This window comes from Panthera tigris, chromosome A3, assembly GCF_018350195.1.
Source record: "Panthera tigris isolate Pti1 chromosome A3, P.tigris_Pti1_mat1.1, whole genome shotgun sequence".
In the NCBI taxonomy this organism is placed as follows: Eukaryota; Metazoa; Chordata; class Mammalia; order Carnivora; family Felidae; genus Panthera; species Panthera tigris.
This window is the reverse complement of record NC_056662.1, coordinates 15,640,046-15,658,388: the sequence shown is the minus strand read 5'-3', so window position 1 is coordinate 15,658,388 and position 18,343 is coordinate 15,640,046. Positions and strand designations below refer to the sequence as shown.

The 18,343-nt window shown below is 40.7% G+C and overlaps 1 protein-coding gene across 5 annotated transcripts in view; it reads left to right on the top strand.

Moving 5' to 3' along the window:
- The first annotated feature begins 4,136 nt into the window (after positions 1–4,136).
- STK4 (serine/threonine kinase 4) overlaps positions 4,137–18,343 on the top strand; it is a 91,439-nt gene continuing 77,232 nt past the window's right edge. Inside the window, exons 1-3 of one of the 5 annotated variants that reach the window (XM_007077811.3) lie at positions 4,137–4,232; positions 9,561–9,641; positions 15,590–15,718. In XM_007077811.3, the coding sequence (XP_007077873.2) occupies positions 4,198–4,232; positions 9,561–9,641; positions 15,590–15,718 (245 nt within the window). In that variant the 5' untranslated portion in view covers positions 4,137–4,197. Of the gene's footprint in view, positions 4,233–9,559; positions 9,642–10,738; positions 15,719–18,343 lie in introns of those variants that run through there. The other 4 variants (XM_042980315.1, XM_042980314.1, XM_042980313.1 and 1 more) reach the window with 4 other exon arrangements.

Genomic DNA, 18,343 nt, shown 5'->3' with positions numbered 1-18,343 from the left:
AGATAGGCTAAAAAGAGAATTAGATGTGATACTGTTTTTTAATATTTAGTTACAGTATGTAACAACGGGCTGTGAAAATAAAGTACTATTCTGAGGTTTTACTTCTTAAAAAACATTTTGACTCCTCTCTAACACATGTGTTTCTCAGGTATTAAATAGATCATAGTAGATTTTAGCATTATCAGCCTGAAAAAAACTTTCATTCTCAGTGTTTCTGGAGGCTCAAATATTATTAAAACAATTTTAATGAGAAAAAATAAAAATAAAAAACTTTACTGAGAAATAATTCACTAGCATATAACTCACCCATTTAAAGTTGAGTGCAGTTCAGTGGCTTTTATTGTATTCAGAGTTGTGCAATCATCACCACAATAAATTTTAGAATATTATTACCCCCAAATGAAACCCCATTTCCTTTAGTCATCATGTCCAATTCATCTACCCCTTCACCCCCAAGTCTAAGGCAACCACTAATCTACTTTCTGATAGATTTGCCTGTTTTGGACTTTTCATGTAAATGGAACCATATGAATCCTTTGTGATTGGCTTCTTTTGCATACCACAATGTTTTCAAGGTTCATCTATGGTGTAGTGTGCCTCAGAACTTCATTCCTTTTTATGGCTGAATAATATTTCACTGTATGCATTTTGGGTGTCCATTTTGTTTATACATTCATCAGCTGATGGACATTTGGGTTCTATTTTTTGGCTGGAAGTAACTTTTTGACATTAAGATTTCATCTCTCTGAGTTAACCATCTCATCAAACCCATATTTAATACGTATTCAGCTTTAATGGGGGAAGGAATAGATGTTAAAGCCATGGTCTCCCTAATGAGATAATAATATGCACAGACATTATTATTGGACATAGTTTTTTTATTGTTGTTTAAACACTTCTTTTCAGGGTTAATTGATAGTTTCTTTAAATAATATCTTTGCCTTCCTTGGTTGAGAGACACTGGCGAGTAAAGATGTGTTATAATCAGGAAAATGTTACATTTCATTTAACACAGCCAGGCACAGCCAATACTTTTATATGCTGATTTCAAATCATAAACCAATTAGTCTTGGGGAAAGAAGTACAGACAGCATCGTAATTTGTCAGTTTACAGTTCTGAATGCTTTTCAACTCAGGTGTATCAACATGATCTAACCTGAAAACACACTCTGAGTAAGATGGGTTACAGAAGGGATTTGAAATAAGAATTTAAGGGGCGCCTGGGTGGCTCAGTCAGTTAAGTATCTGACTCTTGATTTTGGCTTGGATCATGATCTCTCAGTTTGTGGGATCGAGCCCCACATTGGGCTCCGTGCTGACAGTTCAGAGCCTGCTTGGAATTCTCTCTCTCCCTCTTCCTCTCTGCCCCTCCCTCCTGACTCTCTCAAAATAAATAAATAAATATTTTAAAAAAAGAATTTATTTTTTAAATATAATTTATTGTCAAATTGGCTTACATACAACACCCAGTGCTCATCCCAACGAGTGCCCTCCTCAATGCCCATCACCCATTTTCCCCTCCCCGCCACCCCCCATCAACCCTGTGTGTTCTCTGTATTTAAGAGTCTCTTACGGTTCACCTCCCTGCCCCTCTGTTTGTAACTATTTTTTCCCCCTTCCCTTCCCTCATGGTCTTCTGTTAAGTTTCTCAGGATCCACATATGAGTGAAAACACATGATATCTGGCTTTCTCTGACTGACTTATTTCCCTTAGCATAATACACTCCAGTTCCATCCACATTGATGCAAATGGCATGATTTCATTCTTTCTCATTGCCAAGTAGTATTCCATTGTATATATTAACCACATCTTCTTTATCCATTCATCAGTTTATGGACATTTAGGCTCTTTCCATAATTTGGCTATTGTTGAAAGTGCTGCTATAAACGTTGGGGTAAATGTCACCCTATGCATCAGCACTCCTGTATCCCTTGGGTAAATTCCTAGTAGTGCTATTGCTGGGCCATAGGGTAGGTCTATTTCTAATTTTTTGAGGAAACTCCACACCGTTTTCCAGAGCGACTGCACCAGTTTGCATTCCCACCAACAGCGCAAGAGGGTTCCTTTTTCTCCATATCCTCATCAGCATCTATAGTTTCCTGAGTTGTTCATTGTAGCCACTCTGACCGGTGTGAGGTGGTACCTCAGTGTGGCTTTGATTTGTATATAAAAAAAAAGAATTTAATTGAGGGAATTGTTTTGATGACAGAGGAGCCAAGATGCCAACAGAGAATAGTGAGGGAGCCCAAAGGACAGCAGTAGCAGGAAGGAACTACTCTGCCTAGGACTTGGATATAAGAAGGAAATGGTGATATTTACAGAGTTCAGAAGCCGCAGCAGAATGGAAGCTGGAGCCATGTCAGGCCACTCTAGGAGGAGCTGAAGAGAAGGTTACTGTTGGATACTTAATCAGAAGCAAAGAAGGCAGAGAAAGAGTCTGGCTTCTCTCTCAGTTCTGCCCTCCACTGAAACCAGCCAGAAGTCAGCTGACATGGGAACCTGGGAAGTGAGCTTGCAGGGTTGGTCTCCTCAAGATTTCTTAGGTTTGACATCAAAAGTATGACTCACAAATGAAAAAAAAATTGATTAATTGGACTTAATAAAAATTAAAATTTCTGTTCTTCAAATGAGACTGTTAAGAAAATGAAAATACAAACCTCAGAAAATATTTGCAAATCACGTACATGATAAAGGACATACATCCAGAATATTAAAAACTCAAAAAAAAATCAATAATAAGAAAAACAATCTAGTTTTAAGAAGGACAAAAGGCTTGAACAGATACTTCAGTAAATATACAGATGACAAGCACTTGAAAAGATGCTCAACATCATCAGTCCTTACAGAAGTGCAAATTAAAAATGATGAGACACTATTACACGCCTATCTGATTGGCCAAAATTGCAAAGACTGATCATACCGAGTGTACATGATATAGAACAATTGAAACTCATATACATGGTTGGTAGAAATGAAAAATAGTGTAATCACCTTGAAAAAGTTTCTTAGCACATTAAACATGTATCTTCTATGGCACAGCGATTTCTCACCTGTATATTTACCCAAGAGAAATGAAATGTATGTATGCCTATCTCTATGTCCATACAAACACTTGTATACAAATGATCATAACTTTTATTTATAATAACCAAAAGCTGGAAACTGTTTAAACCATTGGGCTTTGGGGTGGTCTGTTACATAGTGATAGCTAATGGTACAGCTAACTAACTTCTAGTAATTTTTTGTATCTGTACATGGCCCATTTTCAATCTGATTCTGGCCACAGCTCCTACCTCATCTCCTACTTTTCCTTATTCATTCTGCTCCAAACATGCCAACTTCTAACACAAATCTTTGTCCTTACTGTTCCCTCTGCCTTAAATACTCTTTTAAAAAATATTAGTGTGACTAGGGGCAGTTGGCTGGCCTTAGTAGGTGAAGCATCTGATTCTTGATCTCTGGGTTGTGAGTTGAAGCCCCAGACTGAGTGCGTAAAATCTTAAACACATTAGTATGACTTCCACTCTCATTTTAGTCAGTTTGTTTTTGTTTGTTTGTTTGTTTTTACGTTTATTGCCTTTCTCACTTGAATGTTAAGATCCATGAGGGCAGAAATTTTATTTTGCTCACTGTGCGGCACCTAGTACTGTGCTTGGCCCAGAGCAGATGCTAGATATATATTGAATGAATGCCCGTTCGTTCCAGCCTTCTCAGAGTTTTCCTGATCCTACTGGCGTTGGTTAGGTTCTCATATCACAGTTCTCTATCATCACTTATCACTATGTTAACTACCAGTCTAGTAACTATCTTTTCTACGACGTAAATTGCAGAAAAAGGTAGGACCCCTCTAGATCTTGACTATTACGTACCTAGAGCCTAGCGCAGCGCCACACACACGGAGCTCGGTAAGCACAGAATTAACTCAGAGTAACTCTGCACCGAGGCAGGATGGCCCACGGATTCCGGCCTCGCGCAGGGAGCTCCGGGTTCCTTGGCTGCGCCCCGAGCGCCACGTGACTCAAGTCCACACCACGTGGCTCAAGCCCGGTCCTTGCCGCCCCGCCCCGCTCCCGCGGCGCGCGCCGCTTCCGGTGGGGGCGGAAAGCGGAAGTGTGGGAGGGTCTGCGGGGCGGGCTCGGGGAGGTCCCGGGGGAGGATGGAGCAGTGAGCGGGTCTGGGCGGCTGCCGGCAGCGCCATGGAGACGGTGCAGCTGAGGAACCCGCCGCGCCGGTAAGGGGCCGCTGGCTAAGAGGCAGGGGGTGGGGAGAGGGAAAGGCGGGAACTGGCAGAGGGGAGGCACCAGGTGCGCCCCCGTAGGGGTGGACCCGCGGGGCGAGGCTATCCGGCTGATGGGCACCTGCTGAGTTGGGGGGGTGGGGGAAATCTCTCCCGGGAGGGGGTCCGGCAGAGGGGAGCGCGCGCCCAGGGGAATAAACGTGGGGCTGGTTGGGGAGAGCGCTTGCTGTGGAGGGACATCCCGGCGGAAGGGGGGCGCTGCTGAAGGGAGCAGCTACTGAGGGACGTGGGGACAAGTTAGGGAGAGCACCTGCTCAAGGCGGGGGTTCTTGCGGGGAGGCTGTCCTAGGAGGGATTCATCGAGGTAGCGGGGAGGTGGGGGGTGGGGGATGCTGAAGCAGGATGGGAACCTAGAGAGGTCCAAGGTATGGATCAGGAACAAGCAGAGGAAGGCTGGATGCACTTTCTAAGGGAAGGGGTCCCACCTGAGGGGTGCAGTGGGGAGGATCTGTTGAGGGGAAAAGCTTTGCGCCTAAGGCGGAAGGCGTGCCGAGAAAGGTTGAAGGTCCAGCAAGGGAAGGCTTTGTGGAGGGTAGCATTTAGGAAGATTTGCTGGATAGTGTCCCCACTCTAGGATGATGATGGCATCTTTCATTCCTGATGCCCAGTGCCTTCCTAGCTTTCCTCATGTTCTCCTCAGCTTTTCAAATCTGCCACTGGGAAGGAAATAAGGAAATAAGAGGAGGTTTTCAAGATGGGCAAATTGAGACCCAGAAGAGTTGCGACACAGCTCTGTGTATTTCCTTCTTTGCTCCAGGTCTGGGTCGTGACCTGACCAGACTGGGCCCTTTTCAGGCCTCTATTGTTTTGTATCAGCTCCAGATCCTACTACTACCTGGAATTGTTTTAAGTCAAGATTGGGGAGGTAGCAGATCCTAGAAAGTCTGAACTCTTGGGCTGGTTATAGTTGTATCATTGATTTGCTCTGTGGACACCAGGATCTTATGTCAGTCTGCCACATCTGGAGAAAAGTAGAGTGCAGAGATCAAGGGAGTCATGCTTCTCTGGGGTGCAGTGTAGTTAGCTTCTATTTCACAGAGACCTCTGACTTCCTGCAGCAGAGCGAACACTAAAGTAGGAAGTGTTCTGCGTGTGGGAGTGTGGGGCAAAGGAGAGGTGAAGGGAAGGGATTGGCAGCCTGGGCTGCACACTTGGTGTTTGTTTGAAGTACGCAAACACTGCGGAAGGCAAATAGCTGGTTGGGGTGGACTCATAATCACCCCACTCTAGTGTGCTGAGACGGAAATAATAATGATTCTTACCCAAACGGCACTTACTGGGAGCCAGACACCTTCCCAGTGCTTTCCATGTCTCCTGATGAGCCTCTTGAAATTGACCTATGAAAATGGTAATTTCACGTGATTCAACTTCTTATGACTCTTTTGATTGTCACAACAACCCTATGAGGTGGTTATCTCCATATTTCTGTTTCACAGGTGATTAAACTGAGGCACAAAGAGTTTAAGTGATTTGTGGGAGGTTCCACAGTTAGTAAGGGGCAGACCTGGGATTTTAAACCAGGCGATCGGGTCCAAAGTCCATGCTCTTAACTGCCTCAGTCTGATGCTTCTGTGGAAGGATCCCGGTTCCACAGGGCCTGTGTATGTTAGCAAGTATTTGCTGAAGCACCATAGTGATCCAGTTATAAATGTACATGGGTTATATTTCTTTCCGAAATCTATTCATTGTTCTTCCGAGGTCTTGGTTTAATTGAAAAGAGGATTAGGAATCTGAGTTTTGTTTCTACCTTTGCCTTGTGTTATATTAGCTTGGGCAAAAGAGTCAACCTTTGTGCATTTTGGCACACTCATTCCCGCACCTTTTGGATTTTCAGAAATTTATGAAATGTGCAAGAGGAGAGCACTGCAGGGCTGAATTCTTTTTTTTTTTTTTTTTTTTTTTTTTTACCATTTATTTATTTTTGAGAGACAGAGACAGAGTGCAAGCAGGGGAGGGGCAGAGTGAGAGGGAGACACAGAATCGGAATCGGGCTCCGGGCTCCGAGCTGTCAGCACAGAGCCCGACGCAGGCCTCAAACCCACAGACTGTGGGATTGTGACCTGAGCCCGGATGCTCAACCAACTGAGCAACCCAGGCGCCCCTGCAGGGCTGAATTCTTGAATGAATTGCTCATCTTAGGTGAACCTCATCAGCAGATGAACTTTATTACTTGCATTTGTTAGGACTGCCATGTCCGTTTCACACACTGGGTGATTGAAATGGCAGAAATTTATTTTCTTAGAGTTCTGGAGGCTAGAAGTCTGAGATCAGGTTGATAACCTGAGAAGGCTGTTTCCTTGAGGCCTGTCTCCCTGGCTTGCAGATGGCTGTCTCCTTCCTGTGCCTTCACATGGTCTTTCCTCTGTTCCTATCTGTGTCCTTACCTCCTATAAGGACACCAGTCTTATTGAGTTAGGGCCCACCTACGTGACCTCATTTTACCTTTATTACCTCTTTAAAGGCCCTGTCTCCAAATAAAGTCACATTCTGAGGTCTTGGCATTTAGGACTTCAACATATGAATTTGGGGAGGGAGAACATACTGATTTTTATGATCATTAAAAAAGTCATCAATTTATCTTACACATTTGTTGTAACCATTATCAAATTCTGAATGGAAAGAGGGGTAAGTATACATTAATACAATGAACCTTACAAGAGTTCTAAGATGGGAGAAAGAGGCTTCAGAATTAGCCAGACTTGTGAGTAACTACTTCTTAAACACCCTTGTTTGTGTTTGGAAAGGTACAGGTGTCTTGTCAGAGATTCGGTTGGTATGTGTTCCCAACAAGGGATTGCAGTCTCAATGCAGGAAATCCTCTCTGCGTTCATTTGCGTGTGACTGAGTGATGAGAGATTAAAGTTGATGGCTTATGTAGGAGTTTATGATTTTTAAAAAAGTGAATTGGTGTCAGATAATAATAGCGTGGTGGAGGATGCAGAGAGCATTTCTGGGATGCTTGGCTGTCCATGTGGCCATCTGACTTAGGAGAGGAGCATCTGCCCGTGTTTGGTCCATGGAGGCTGTGTTGGCCAGGCCTGTTCTTTTATGAGCAAGCAATGAAACTACCTATGACTTGGGGAAGTCCCAGCTGAGAGCTGAATCATCAGTCGGGGCTGTTTTGTGCTTCTTCCATGAAAATTTATGGTATAAATGTCATTAAGAGTCACTTACCAAAAGATTTTCCATAGTAATCTTAATCGTTGATAACCTGCTAACCCTTTTCAGGGTGGAATTCTGTTCTTTTGAAAACTCGCAAGGATTCCTGGTAAAAGCTTAGGATTCCCATCATGATGTTCATTGATCAATTTAGGAAATATTTATCGACCATTTCTGGGTTGTGAGGCACCAGAGAAATAAAGACGTTTAAGCCCAGATCAAAAACAAACAAAAACCCCACTTCGATTGTTTCAGAGAACTGCCTGAGCAGGTATATAAAGTTCTTCTGTCCGAGGATTATCAGGCGCTTGCAGCTGTTTCCTTTGTTATGTTGTGGTCTCAGAGTAGTTGAAATCGTGAGTTTTGTTTTTTTGCAGACCACAAAGTCAACACTTCAGAGGAACACATTTGATCTTCCTTTATATAAGCTGTTTAATTATACTTGAGGAATGAGGTATTGTCCATTGTTTATACAGTTATAAATTCAGTGCTTCCCCGCCCCCTGCCTCCCGCCTCCCTTGGTTTATGCGATGTTCTTTCTAACTTCTGAGTTCATAGACATGTTGCTTCTGAACTTTAAGAGGAGTTTCACTTCAGCCCTTTTTGTTTTGAAGCTAGTTTTTATGATGTCATTGGAATTTAATATTTAGGACCTTTTGATTTTCAAAGGTCGCAGTGGGCATTTTGTTAATTTTCAAGTTGTGGCAATTACTGACGTGGAGCATTTCTCCATTTCTCTAGTACATAGTCTTGACATTTACAGAATTATAAAAGATTGTCCTTTAGAGATCAGTGGTTATGGATGGATACACTTGATGTGTTCAGGGATTTCTTTTTTGTCTTTTCTTTTGGTTTTGCTATTTTTTCCAGGAAGGGGTGTGTGTGTGTGTGCGCGTGCATGTGTAATTCAAGTCTTTTCATGTAAAAATTGGTATTGTCCAGCTAGTTTGAACCTTCTCTCTACAAAGAAATCTCTAGTGTTACTACTTCCATATTTCACCATTTCCTGAGCTGTCTTTTCTTTGTTGTCTTTTGTAGTTTCAGGAAGCCATTGTGTAGAAGATGCACACGTATACACACACAGATACTCCTTGGCAAGCTTCTTCCTTAAGCCCATTAATAATTTTCAGAGGTCTCAGAGTTTTAAAAAAATACTGTTAATTTTTAACCTCCTGTGTTTGTTATTTATACTATGTCTGGCATAGTCTGAAAAATTATCTGGAAGTTACAAGCACCCATATGTCTTTGATTTTTGGGACTCATCAGAGGTACACTGCTGCTCGTGGAAGAGTCCCTGTGAGACTATTTGAAATTCCTAGCTGCGTAGTTACTTTTTCTAAGTGTATACCTTCCCCTTTCTGTTTCTGTGATACCTGTAGAATCTCTATGTTTTGACCAAATTGCCAAAATCTTGCTAATGAAGGGTGAGAGACTGTCTTCCTTGGCCTCCAGGCTGAGATCATATTTCAATTCATAGTTAACCTTACATTAAACATCTTTTTTGAAGAGATAGTTATGCCATTTTAATTCATGGCATCTCAAGATTTAAATGGATTTAAAGGTTCCCTCTAACGCTTGAACCCACTCTGTAGCATTTTAGCCACATGATGATTCATTTTCTGTTTAAATTCTCCAATGATGGGGAACTAGGGACTTTTTAAGGCTGTCTAAACCATTTCAGAACAACTTTTACTGTTAGAAAGTTTCTTATACCTGTTGAACTGAAATCTGACTCTTGGTAGCTGTCTACCCTCTGGTCCTGATTATGCTCATCAGAGGGAGCCAGAACACGTGCAGCACTGCCATAGAGCCGCCCTTCAGCGTCCCTTAAAAGTCTTTTAGCTCGGGGTGTCTGGCTGGCTCAGTCAAAAGAGCATGCGACTCTTGATCTCAGGGTCGTGAGTTCAAACCCCACGCTGGGTGTAGCGATTACTTAAATAAATAAAAAACTTAAAAAAAGTCTCTTAGCTTGTCTTTCATGTTCACTAGTGAAGACTTTGTAGAGAAATCCCTAAGATGCTAATTTTAATATAAATGATGTATTTTGTGGTCTAGTTGCTGGTAAATAAAATGTATTTTATGTTTTTATTTCTTCATTCACAGGCAGCTGAAAAAGTTGGACGAAGATAGTTTAACTAAACAGCCGGAAGAAGTATTTGATGTCTTAGAGAAACTTGGAGAAGGGTAAGTGTACAGAACAAACAGGTGGACCAGTAGGTCCCAGTCTTTTTCTTCCCCTAACACTGGAAGTAGCTGCACCTTTCTCATGTCAATAGTTCATACACCTGAGGAGGAGGGACAGAAATGTTGTGTATGGCACTGCTCTGGGTCAGGAGGAAGGTCAGCTTACAGCTTGAAATACCCTTTTCCTCTCTCTCCTAGTCACCATTGTAGACAGATCCATTGATTTCTGGTCTCTTTCACACCAACGGCATCCATTACTTTCTCTCTTATAGAATCCATGGGTTACGTGATTTTATCTATGTAACAGCACTAACTAGCTTATACTTCAAGAATTTTTGTTGATCGTACATTTTTATTTGCTGTTCATAGTTTCTGATCAACATGCAATAACTTGTTTCAATAAAAAAATGGAATTCAGCATTTTGGTTAGTGTAGCTTTGTGAAATATAGTAAATCAGGGACTGTGACTACCTTTATAACTTCCAATAGATTGAAAATCCCAGGTTGGGAACGAGTTCTTAAAACCCAGATATGTGAATGGGTTTATAAAATACTGCTGAAATGGTAATTAGTAGTGGATAGTGGCTGTCATTGACTTTCATGATGCAATAAAGGTTACAGCATAATTTTTTATACCTTTACATATCCTTTTCGTTGTACCCTTAATCTATTTATTTCATTTTCTGTAATGACCAGATATTAAAATGTGAGAGACATTTTTTATTATGTTGTTAGTTTTTGAATAGGTAATCAATTCATAGGATTCAGAATTCAAAAGCAAAGGAGTGTATACAATGAGGAAAATCCACATTCTACTTCTGTCTCTCAGCTACCCAGTAGCAATCAGTATAGTGGTTTTTTTGTGTATCCTCCAGTGACAGTTTCTGCAGAAATAAGCAGGTGTCTGTGTGTGTGTGTGTGTGTGTGTGTGTGTGTGTGTGTATGTGTGTGTGTTTAGTCTCTTGAGAGTGCTTTTAGTTCAATAGAAGACTTGAAACATTAGCTTTTAAAAGTGTCTGTTTAAGTACTGTGTGCTTCTTGAAATCAAGTCTTCCATATTTTATTTTGGAGTTTAGTGGTATTTATGTCTAATATAGGTCAGCAATAATGTTAACCCTGATCGTGGATTACATGGCATAGGTTTTCATGGATTGCCTCCTTGTAAAAAACATTAGTCACCTCTTTGTAAGTTGGAGAAATACTCTTTGGAATCAAACAAGACATCAAGCAGAGAAGGGAAGTAAAAGGGGACACCAGCTGTGCTGTGAAAAGACAAGTACAAGATGAATCTGAAGACTGCAAGTTGACTTGGCATCCTTAAAGGTATGGAAAAATGACAGTCCCTCTACATCTCTTGCCTGCCCTTTTCAGCTTTAGCTTGGTATCCTTGCTCTTTTCCTCAAGGAAATGAGTCCAAAGCCCTTAATCTAACAGTGCTGACAGGTTATGCTTTGAATAAGATAAACATGGTAGGCATCACTGAATATGTAAGTAACTTGTTTCTTTCAGTTTTAATAGAAATGTGTTACAGTCGTAAAGGTGTGGACTCTGAAATTAGAGCTGCGTTAAAACTCTTGCTCTACTGTTTTTTAGTCACAATAAACGAGTGAGCTTGAGCAAATTATTTAATATTTTGAAGCTTCGTAAACTTCAGCTATAAAGTGCAGACATTAGTATCTCCCTCATTTGGGTTAAGTCAAGTATTATATGAGGTAATGGGGGTAAAGTACTGAGCAGGTGCTTGTCACAGAGTAAGTCCTCAATAAGTGGCAACCATGAGTATTTTATTTTTATGTCTATCAACTGAAGCATTTTTCAGACCTTACCATGTCAAGTTAAAGTTAATCTTAACTCTTCCAGTATATTTAGGTGTTCTTGAAGGGAGCTCTAAACTCCTTTGGGTTGATTGGGTTTGGGGAACGCCAAAAGAAAACTACAGACAGAGAATAGATCAGGAACGTAGCGTAAGGGAAAACTAAGCTAATTACGATTGTTTTTAATTGTCTTTTAGACTTATGCATGTCTTCATTGAGGAACTTGGAAATTTCCCTATAGAGATATAACCAGCAAGAAAATTGGCATAAAGCTTCAGATCTTTCTCCCCGTGCTATCACCGTATTGTTCTTTTAAGTGATACCACAGATGCTTGGATTTCTGTCATCATAGCTGAATGAACCTGAACAAGTTTCATTTAACTAACAGAATCCTAAAGGAAGACCTTAGCTGCCCTTTTCTGTCTAAACACAAACTGCCACGCCATCCTTACATTGTTCTGGAAAACAAATAGATTGTGAACACTCACTGACTTGTGTCTTGTGAAATGAGCTCTGGCTGACGGACTGTATTGGATTCTGGAGGCCGTGGTCCTTCTGTGTATGGAAGAAACGCTGTGGATCTGTGGCAGAATAGAGCCAAAGCTCCAGACCAGAATGAGTGGACCATGCTTGGAAAGTGTTTTGAGTGCCAGCCTAGCACCTTTTGTCCTTCTGTTATACTTAAAAGTTTTACACCTTGACTCATTGAAGTTTTTATCAGCGGGTAGTAACAAAAACATCTTGCCCATGGTTTCATAGCTAGTGAGTGGTATTGTTAAGACTTGTATCAAGTTACTTTGGCTTCAGACACTGTATTATTTGTTTTTTTCCAAATTGATCCTTGCCTTGTATGGCTTGTATGAAACCCCTACTTCCCCACCATTTTTGTTCTCTGCCAGTTAAAATTCACTGTAGTTTTGTGGTAGGGAATCTGGTCTTATGGAACTGGCCTAAAAGTGCGAACAATTGCTGAAGCCTTCTAAATTCTCTTCAGGTTATTGGAAATGAAGTACGTGGAAATCACGAATCTTAATTGTTATATGAACTCTCGGAGTATTCCTTGCTCTCAAGGGAGCATAGGGAGGCATAGAGAGTGTTCTGGTCAAGATTGCTGAGTGAGCACATGCAGAGATCTCTCTTTCCATTTCAAACAGATAAAACTAATGAATGAAAATTAAAAGTTTAGATAAAAGGACACATGGCCAGCTACGGACCAGGGATGGAAAAGATGTGTAATAATAAGGGGGTGGGGAAAGCTTGCCTTGTCCTTGTCAGGAGATTGCAGGTGGGCTTCCTACATGAAGCTGTGAGATGGATGAGGCTCCCCATCTATGAGCTAAAGTTGAAATAAATTTGCCCAAACACCACTAGAAAGTATCATTTGCCTGTGGCCTGGGGAAAAAGTGGAGGTACCTGTTTGACAATAGGAACTGGGCCCAGATGCTTTCAGGTATGGGATCTTAGAGAGGCAACAACTCCCATCTCCTAACGGGGGACCAAGTTTAAGTTGTACAGCCTAGATGATGGGGCTGAAAGAACCATGAAACCACCATGGCATCATGAGCTGGTCATGGCAGTTAGCATTGTGTAGAGGAAAATTATTCAAGATAAAAGGAAACTCCTGCATGGAAATCTGCTGCCATGAAATAATGATCAGAACTAACAAGTGGGAGAATTCACACCCAAGGAAATAGAAATAGTGGAGCAATCTCAAAAGGGATTTAACATGTTTTCGATTTTCAAAAAGAGAAGACACAGAATAACGTCCTTGAAAGAAGAGCACCTGGTTATGAACATGAACAATTAGCTCCATGAAAAATTAAAGTTGGGAATCTTGACAATGAAAACTATAATGATTGAAGTTCAGGAGGCCCAATAATTTGGATAAGCAGTAAACTAGACAAGCTGAATGAATTTGTGAATGGAAAGATAGAAATGAGACTGATCACAAAATGCAGGACAGAGAAACATGGTGTTAGAAATCAAGAGGGCAACGTGGATTGAGGAGGTGCAGTATGGGTCCAGTAGGAATTCTAGGAGATAGTAGAAAAGATAGGAAATAGATAAGGCTGAGAATTTCCAGACTTGAAGAAAAACATGTGCCTTCAGATCAAAGAAACTTATGAAGTATCAAATAAATCAACTCCTAGTTATAGTAAAATTGTAGAATGTTAAGGATAAAGAGGAAATCTGGATACTACAGAGAGATTACCTATGAAAAATGATAATCCAATGGTAGCCAACTTCTTGGCAGCAATAGAAGCTGGAAAACTGCAGAAAAGGTGCTGAGGGAAAGCTATTGTCTACGAACTCTGTGTCCAGCACAACCGATTCCAAAGAGGAGGTGAAATACAGACATTTTCATACATATGGGACCTAGTGTATCAAGAATAACTTTGGATGAAAGTAATAGAGTACCCAACTAGCAATGGCTAACCAATAAGGGCATTTAATAACTAAGTAATAATAAATCTGGGGTGAAAGATTCCAGAATGGTTAATTGGCTTGATAATGGGTTAGCTATTTGTGTAGTTCTCTATTTCAAGATGGCTACATTACTTTCCAGCATCATGCCTTATGTAATAGTAATCAAAGTAGGAAAGGAAGTGGCGAGTAAAAATGGGCCTTCTTGTGTGCTACCGTCTGATTTATCAGGGAAGAAAGTCTCTCCCAGAATCCCTTCCACAGAATTCCCCTCAAATTTCATTGGCCAGAGCTAGGTCATGTGCTTATTACCACTTCAGTCACCAGCAGAAGGAATAGGAATGCTGAGTGCTTGGACCACCATGTTTTATCCCCTGGGACCAAGCCTTCACCACCCTAATGAATCAAAAGTTTAACTGTGAGGAAAAAGAAGCAGCAGTCAGGACTCCACACAGGGTCAATGGTTGCCTTTCTCTGACAAAAAAAAAAAAAAAAAAAAAAAAAAAAAAATTGTAACATTTAAGGATTATTATACTAGTTTGACAATATAAGGGATTCTGATGGAATGGAAATTTTTTGTGTGCTCTGCAGACTTTTTTTTTTTTTTTAAGTTTTATTTACTTTCACATTGCAATGGTTCCCAAGTGTCTTTTGGCAGCTAGAGCATTCAGCTACTTCGCTATATCAGGTGGTCCTGTGATGTTGATGTTTTTTCACCAAGACAGTGTGAAGAAACAGGTGGGTTTGGGAAATAGGAAGGATGTCTTACTCATTGTGTTTTCAGTGACAGCCGTCGAGGTTTCCAGTAAAAATGTAATCCATGCAAGGTGATGATGGTATGTCATTTGACCACCACAATTGTCTTGTAGTTTGTATTGTCATTTTACAGGTGAGGAAATTGAGGCACGAGAAGGTTAATGTGTATGTAAATAATGGTTAATATGTAGTGGGGGATAGGGCTCAAATCCTAAGTCTTTCGATTCTAAATCCCATGCTCTTTTCACCCCCAAATTGAATCGACATACACACTTTTTACTTATTTCAATAATAATCTTGTAAGGGGACATGAGTAAATGGCTTTATATGTGCTCCGTTCATCTGATACTAGCATTTGAAGGGCCTGAGATTTTTAATTAGTTTCTGTAATGTTTTAAGTATTATTGTGAGTGAGAGGAGCAAGGACGGAAAGACCTCATGGGACTGGAGTGAACACAAGAGCACAGAGGCCTCCGTTTCTGTGTTTGAGCCCTGGGAGCTCTGTGTTCACACAAACCTAGATTCACTTCCTGGCCTGACCACTTAGTTTTTTTACCTTTGTGACGACCAAGTCTTATAACCTCTGGGCCTTTACACATTTTTCCTGTAAAATAGGGATAATGACCCCTTCTTTGTTTTTTGTTTTTTGTTTTTGTGTGTGTGTGTGTGTGTGTGTGTGTGTGTGTGTGTGGATGAACTGGGATGATGCACAGCTTCTGACAGACATCAGGCATGGTAGCTACTATAACAGTGATTATTTTATACGAATACGGTCAGTTATTTAAATGTGAAGTTAACAGGTTGTATTTCCTCCCTGAAGTACTTTAGCTGTTTCAGTTTTGCAGTTGTAGTCATTGGGGGTATAATTTAGAACCATGAGTTGCTTGTGTTTTACCACTTTGTATCTCTGGTCTTGCTGTGCCTTTACAAATGTTCTCTTTACCCCAATTATAGGTCCTATGGCAGCGTGTACAAGGCTATTCACAAAGAGACTGGTCAGATTGTTGCGATTAAGCAAGTTCCTGTGGAATCAGACCTGCAGGAGATAATCAAAGAAATCTCTATAATGCAACAATGCGACAGGTAAAGCCATGTGGTCTTACCCTGGAGAGGACATGGTTTTGGATTATTTACAGTTTAACACCTACAGATGCATTTCCTTAGATATTTTGCAGAAGAGAGAGTTTAGTGGAATCACTATGCATGTTCTTTTCAGACAAAAAAAATCTGATGAAAAAAATGTGTGTTTTAGTAGCTAAACTTTTATGGTTTCTATTCTGGATAGATTTTTTTTTTTTTTTTTTTTTCTCAGTAAGCCCCTTTCAAAACTAGGAAGAGGAGGCAAAGAGGCAGAAAGTGGTGCTGGCTTTTTTTTTTTTTCCCCCTGATAATGATCTCTTTTACTTCCTATTGAGAAAACATGTCTGCAGAAATAGCTAAGGAGAGATAATTCAAATACTTTCAGCTCTAGAAGCCTTGGAATATCAGATCTATAAAAAGAAAATGCTTTTTTTATGTATTACTGTTCCTTCACATTTAAAAAAGAATTCTTCAAGCTCAGAGTAGTTAAGAATTGTATTTTTGAGGAACTAAGATTTGTCAAATGTTGTAAGCAGGAAGTCAGGCCACCAAGCAACCACAGAAAAGCACGTGGTTTGCTCTGAAATTCTGTGACAACATGGGTTGGTCTCTGTGATGGAGCAGGTTTCCCCACTACTGTTTATTTAAAAAATTTTTTTTAATGTTTATTTGTTTTTGAGGGAGAGAGACAGAGCAGAGCTGGGGAGGGGCAGAGAGAGAAGGAGACACAGAATCTGAAGCAGGCTCCAGACTCTGAGCTGTCAGCATAGAGTCCAGCACGGGGCTTGAACTCACAGACTGTGCGATCATGACCTGAGCTGAGGTCAGATGGTTAACCGACTGAGCCACCCAGGGGCCTCTCCCCACTACTGTTTAAATTTGAGAGAAAGACACCTGCGTGGTTCATTTTGTTAAGTGTCCAACTTCGGCTCAAGTCATGATCTTATGGTTCATGAGTTCGAGCCCCACATCGGGCTGTTAGCACAGAGCCTATTACAGATCCTCTGTCCCCCTCTATCTCTGCCCCTCCCCTGCTCGCGCGCTCTGTCTGTCTGTCTCTCTCTCTCTCTCTCTCTCAAAAATAAATAAACATTAAAAAAAAAAAAAAGGTCAGAGATACACAAACTTAGAGGCAATGCCAGCTCTAGGGAGATGAAAGGAGAATGAGAGTGTCTTGTACTGGAGGCTGCATCCATTCTCCTGAAGCTCAGCATTGGGGCAGGTGGGGCAGCCTACGAGGAAATTTGCCCAAGAGCCTTTAGATTTCACTGACTTGCGAATGCAGTTATTTTCTCTTCTCCCTCCTTCCCTTTGTATCACTTGACCGGATTGATCGTAGTCGGGTAGCCATTTTCCTTTTCCTCTGCTCTGAGATACTGTACGGAAGCTCTTTCCAATTGGCACGTTGGGACTTTGCCACTTCTGATAGGCCACCCAAGAGCTGTGTTTCAAACAGAGTATGCAAATATCTCTAATTAAAGAAGAGTTATTTTGAAGAGCCTGTTCTGTGCTAAGCATGGTACGGAGTACAGAGAAGTACAGGGCAGACTTCTTGTCCCCTGCGAGTTTATAGACAAATATGTCATGCCAGACATGCCTGTGTATGTATGGGAGAATCTAGCCAATGATACAAAATAGTATAGGACATATTACAACAGTAAGTAGCTGGTATTACTTGCCTTGTAAAGGCAGTAAATCCTACAGGAATGTGAGGAAGGGAGAGCAGATGTGATCGGTACCTTAAGAGACTTACTCATCCATGTCCTCGTTAGTAGCGTTTGTGTGTGTGTGTTTCCTGCTGTCCTTGTCGTTGGCATGTTTCTCGGGGATGAAGGGGCGTTTGAAATTCTGAGCATTAATGATGCCAAGTAGGTTTTAGCATCTTCAGTTATTATGCAACATTATCTAGCCCTGATAACAATCTAGCCAATTAAAGCTGGTAGCTCTCAGTGGGCAGATTATTTCATTTTAATGAGATGTTTGACTTTTCTCTGAAATTTCTCACTTGGTATCTGTCTTCAAGCCTGAGAACCAAAATTCCAGGTCTGACTCTGAAGGTTTTTTCTTTATAGTAGATTGTAGTGCGACTTATTTTTTTTTCTTATTACAAAGTGCACATGACTTCTGGGAAAAATGCAAATAAAAAGAAAATAAAATCATTTTTCCCTTTGGAGAAGTAATCATTGTTAAATACTACTTGGTGTACATATCCTTTCATATCTCTTTCTGTAGTTTCACTTTTCTTACTATTATGTAACCTGCACCTGTCCTTTTTTTCTTTTTGATAAGCACTTTTTTTTTTTTTTTGTAAGCAGGATATCTTCTCATGTTATCAAGTATTCGTCTGTAATATTTTCCTTGGATTTGTGGTTATTCCATTATATGGGTCTATCATTATTCCTTTAATAAACTCCCTAATGTTAGACATTTAGATGGTATCTAAATTTTCATTGTGATACTGCTGTGATGGTAACTATTTCTTTTTGAATAGCTGTAGTTCTTTTCCTGGGATGAATTGTACACCTAGAAATGCAGGTTAACAGACCCATACATTTTCTCACTTTTGTTATTTATTATTTGGAAAATTATTATTATTTATTATGTATATTTTTATCAATAAAGAGGGTG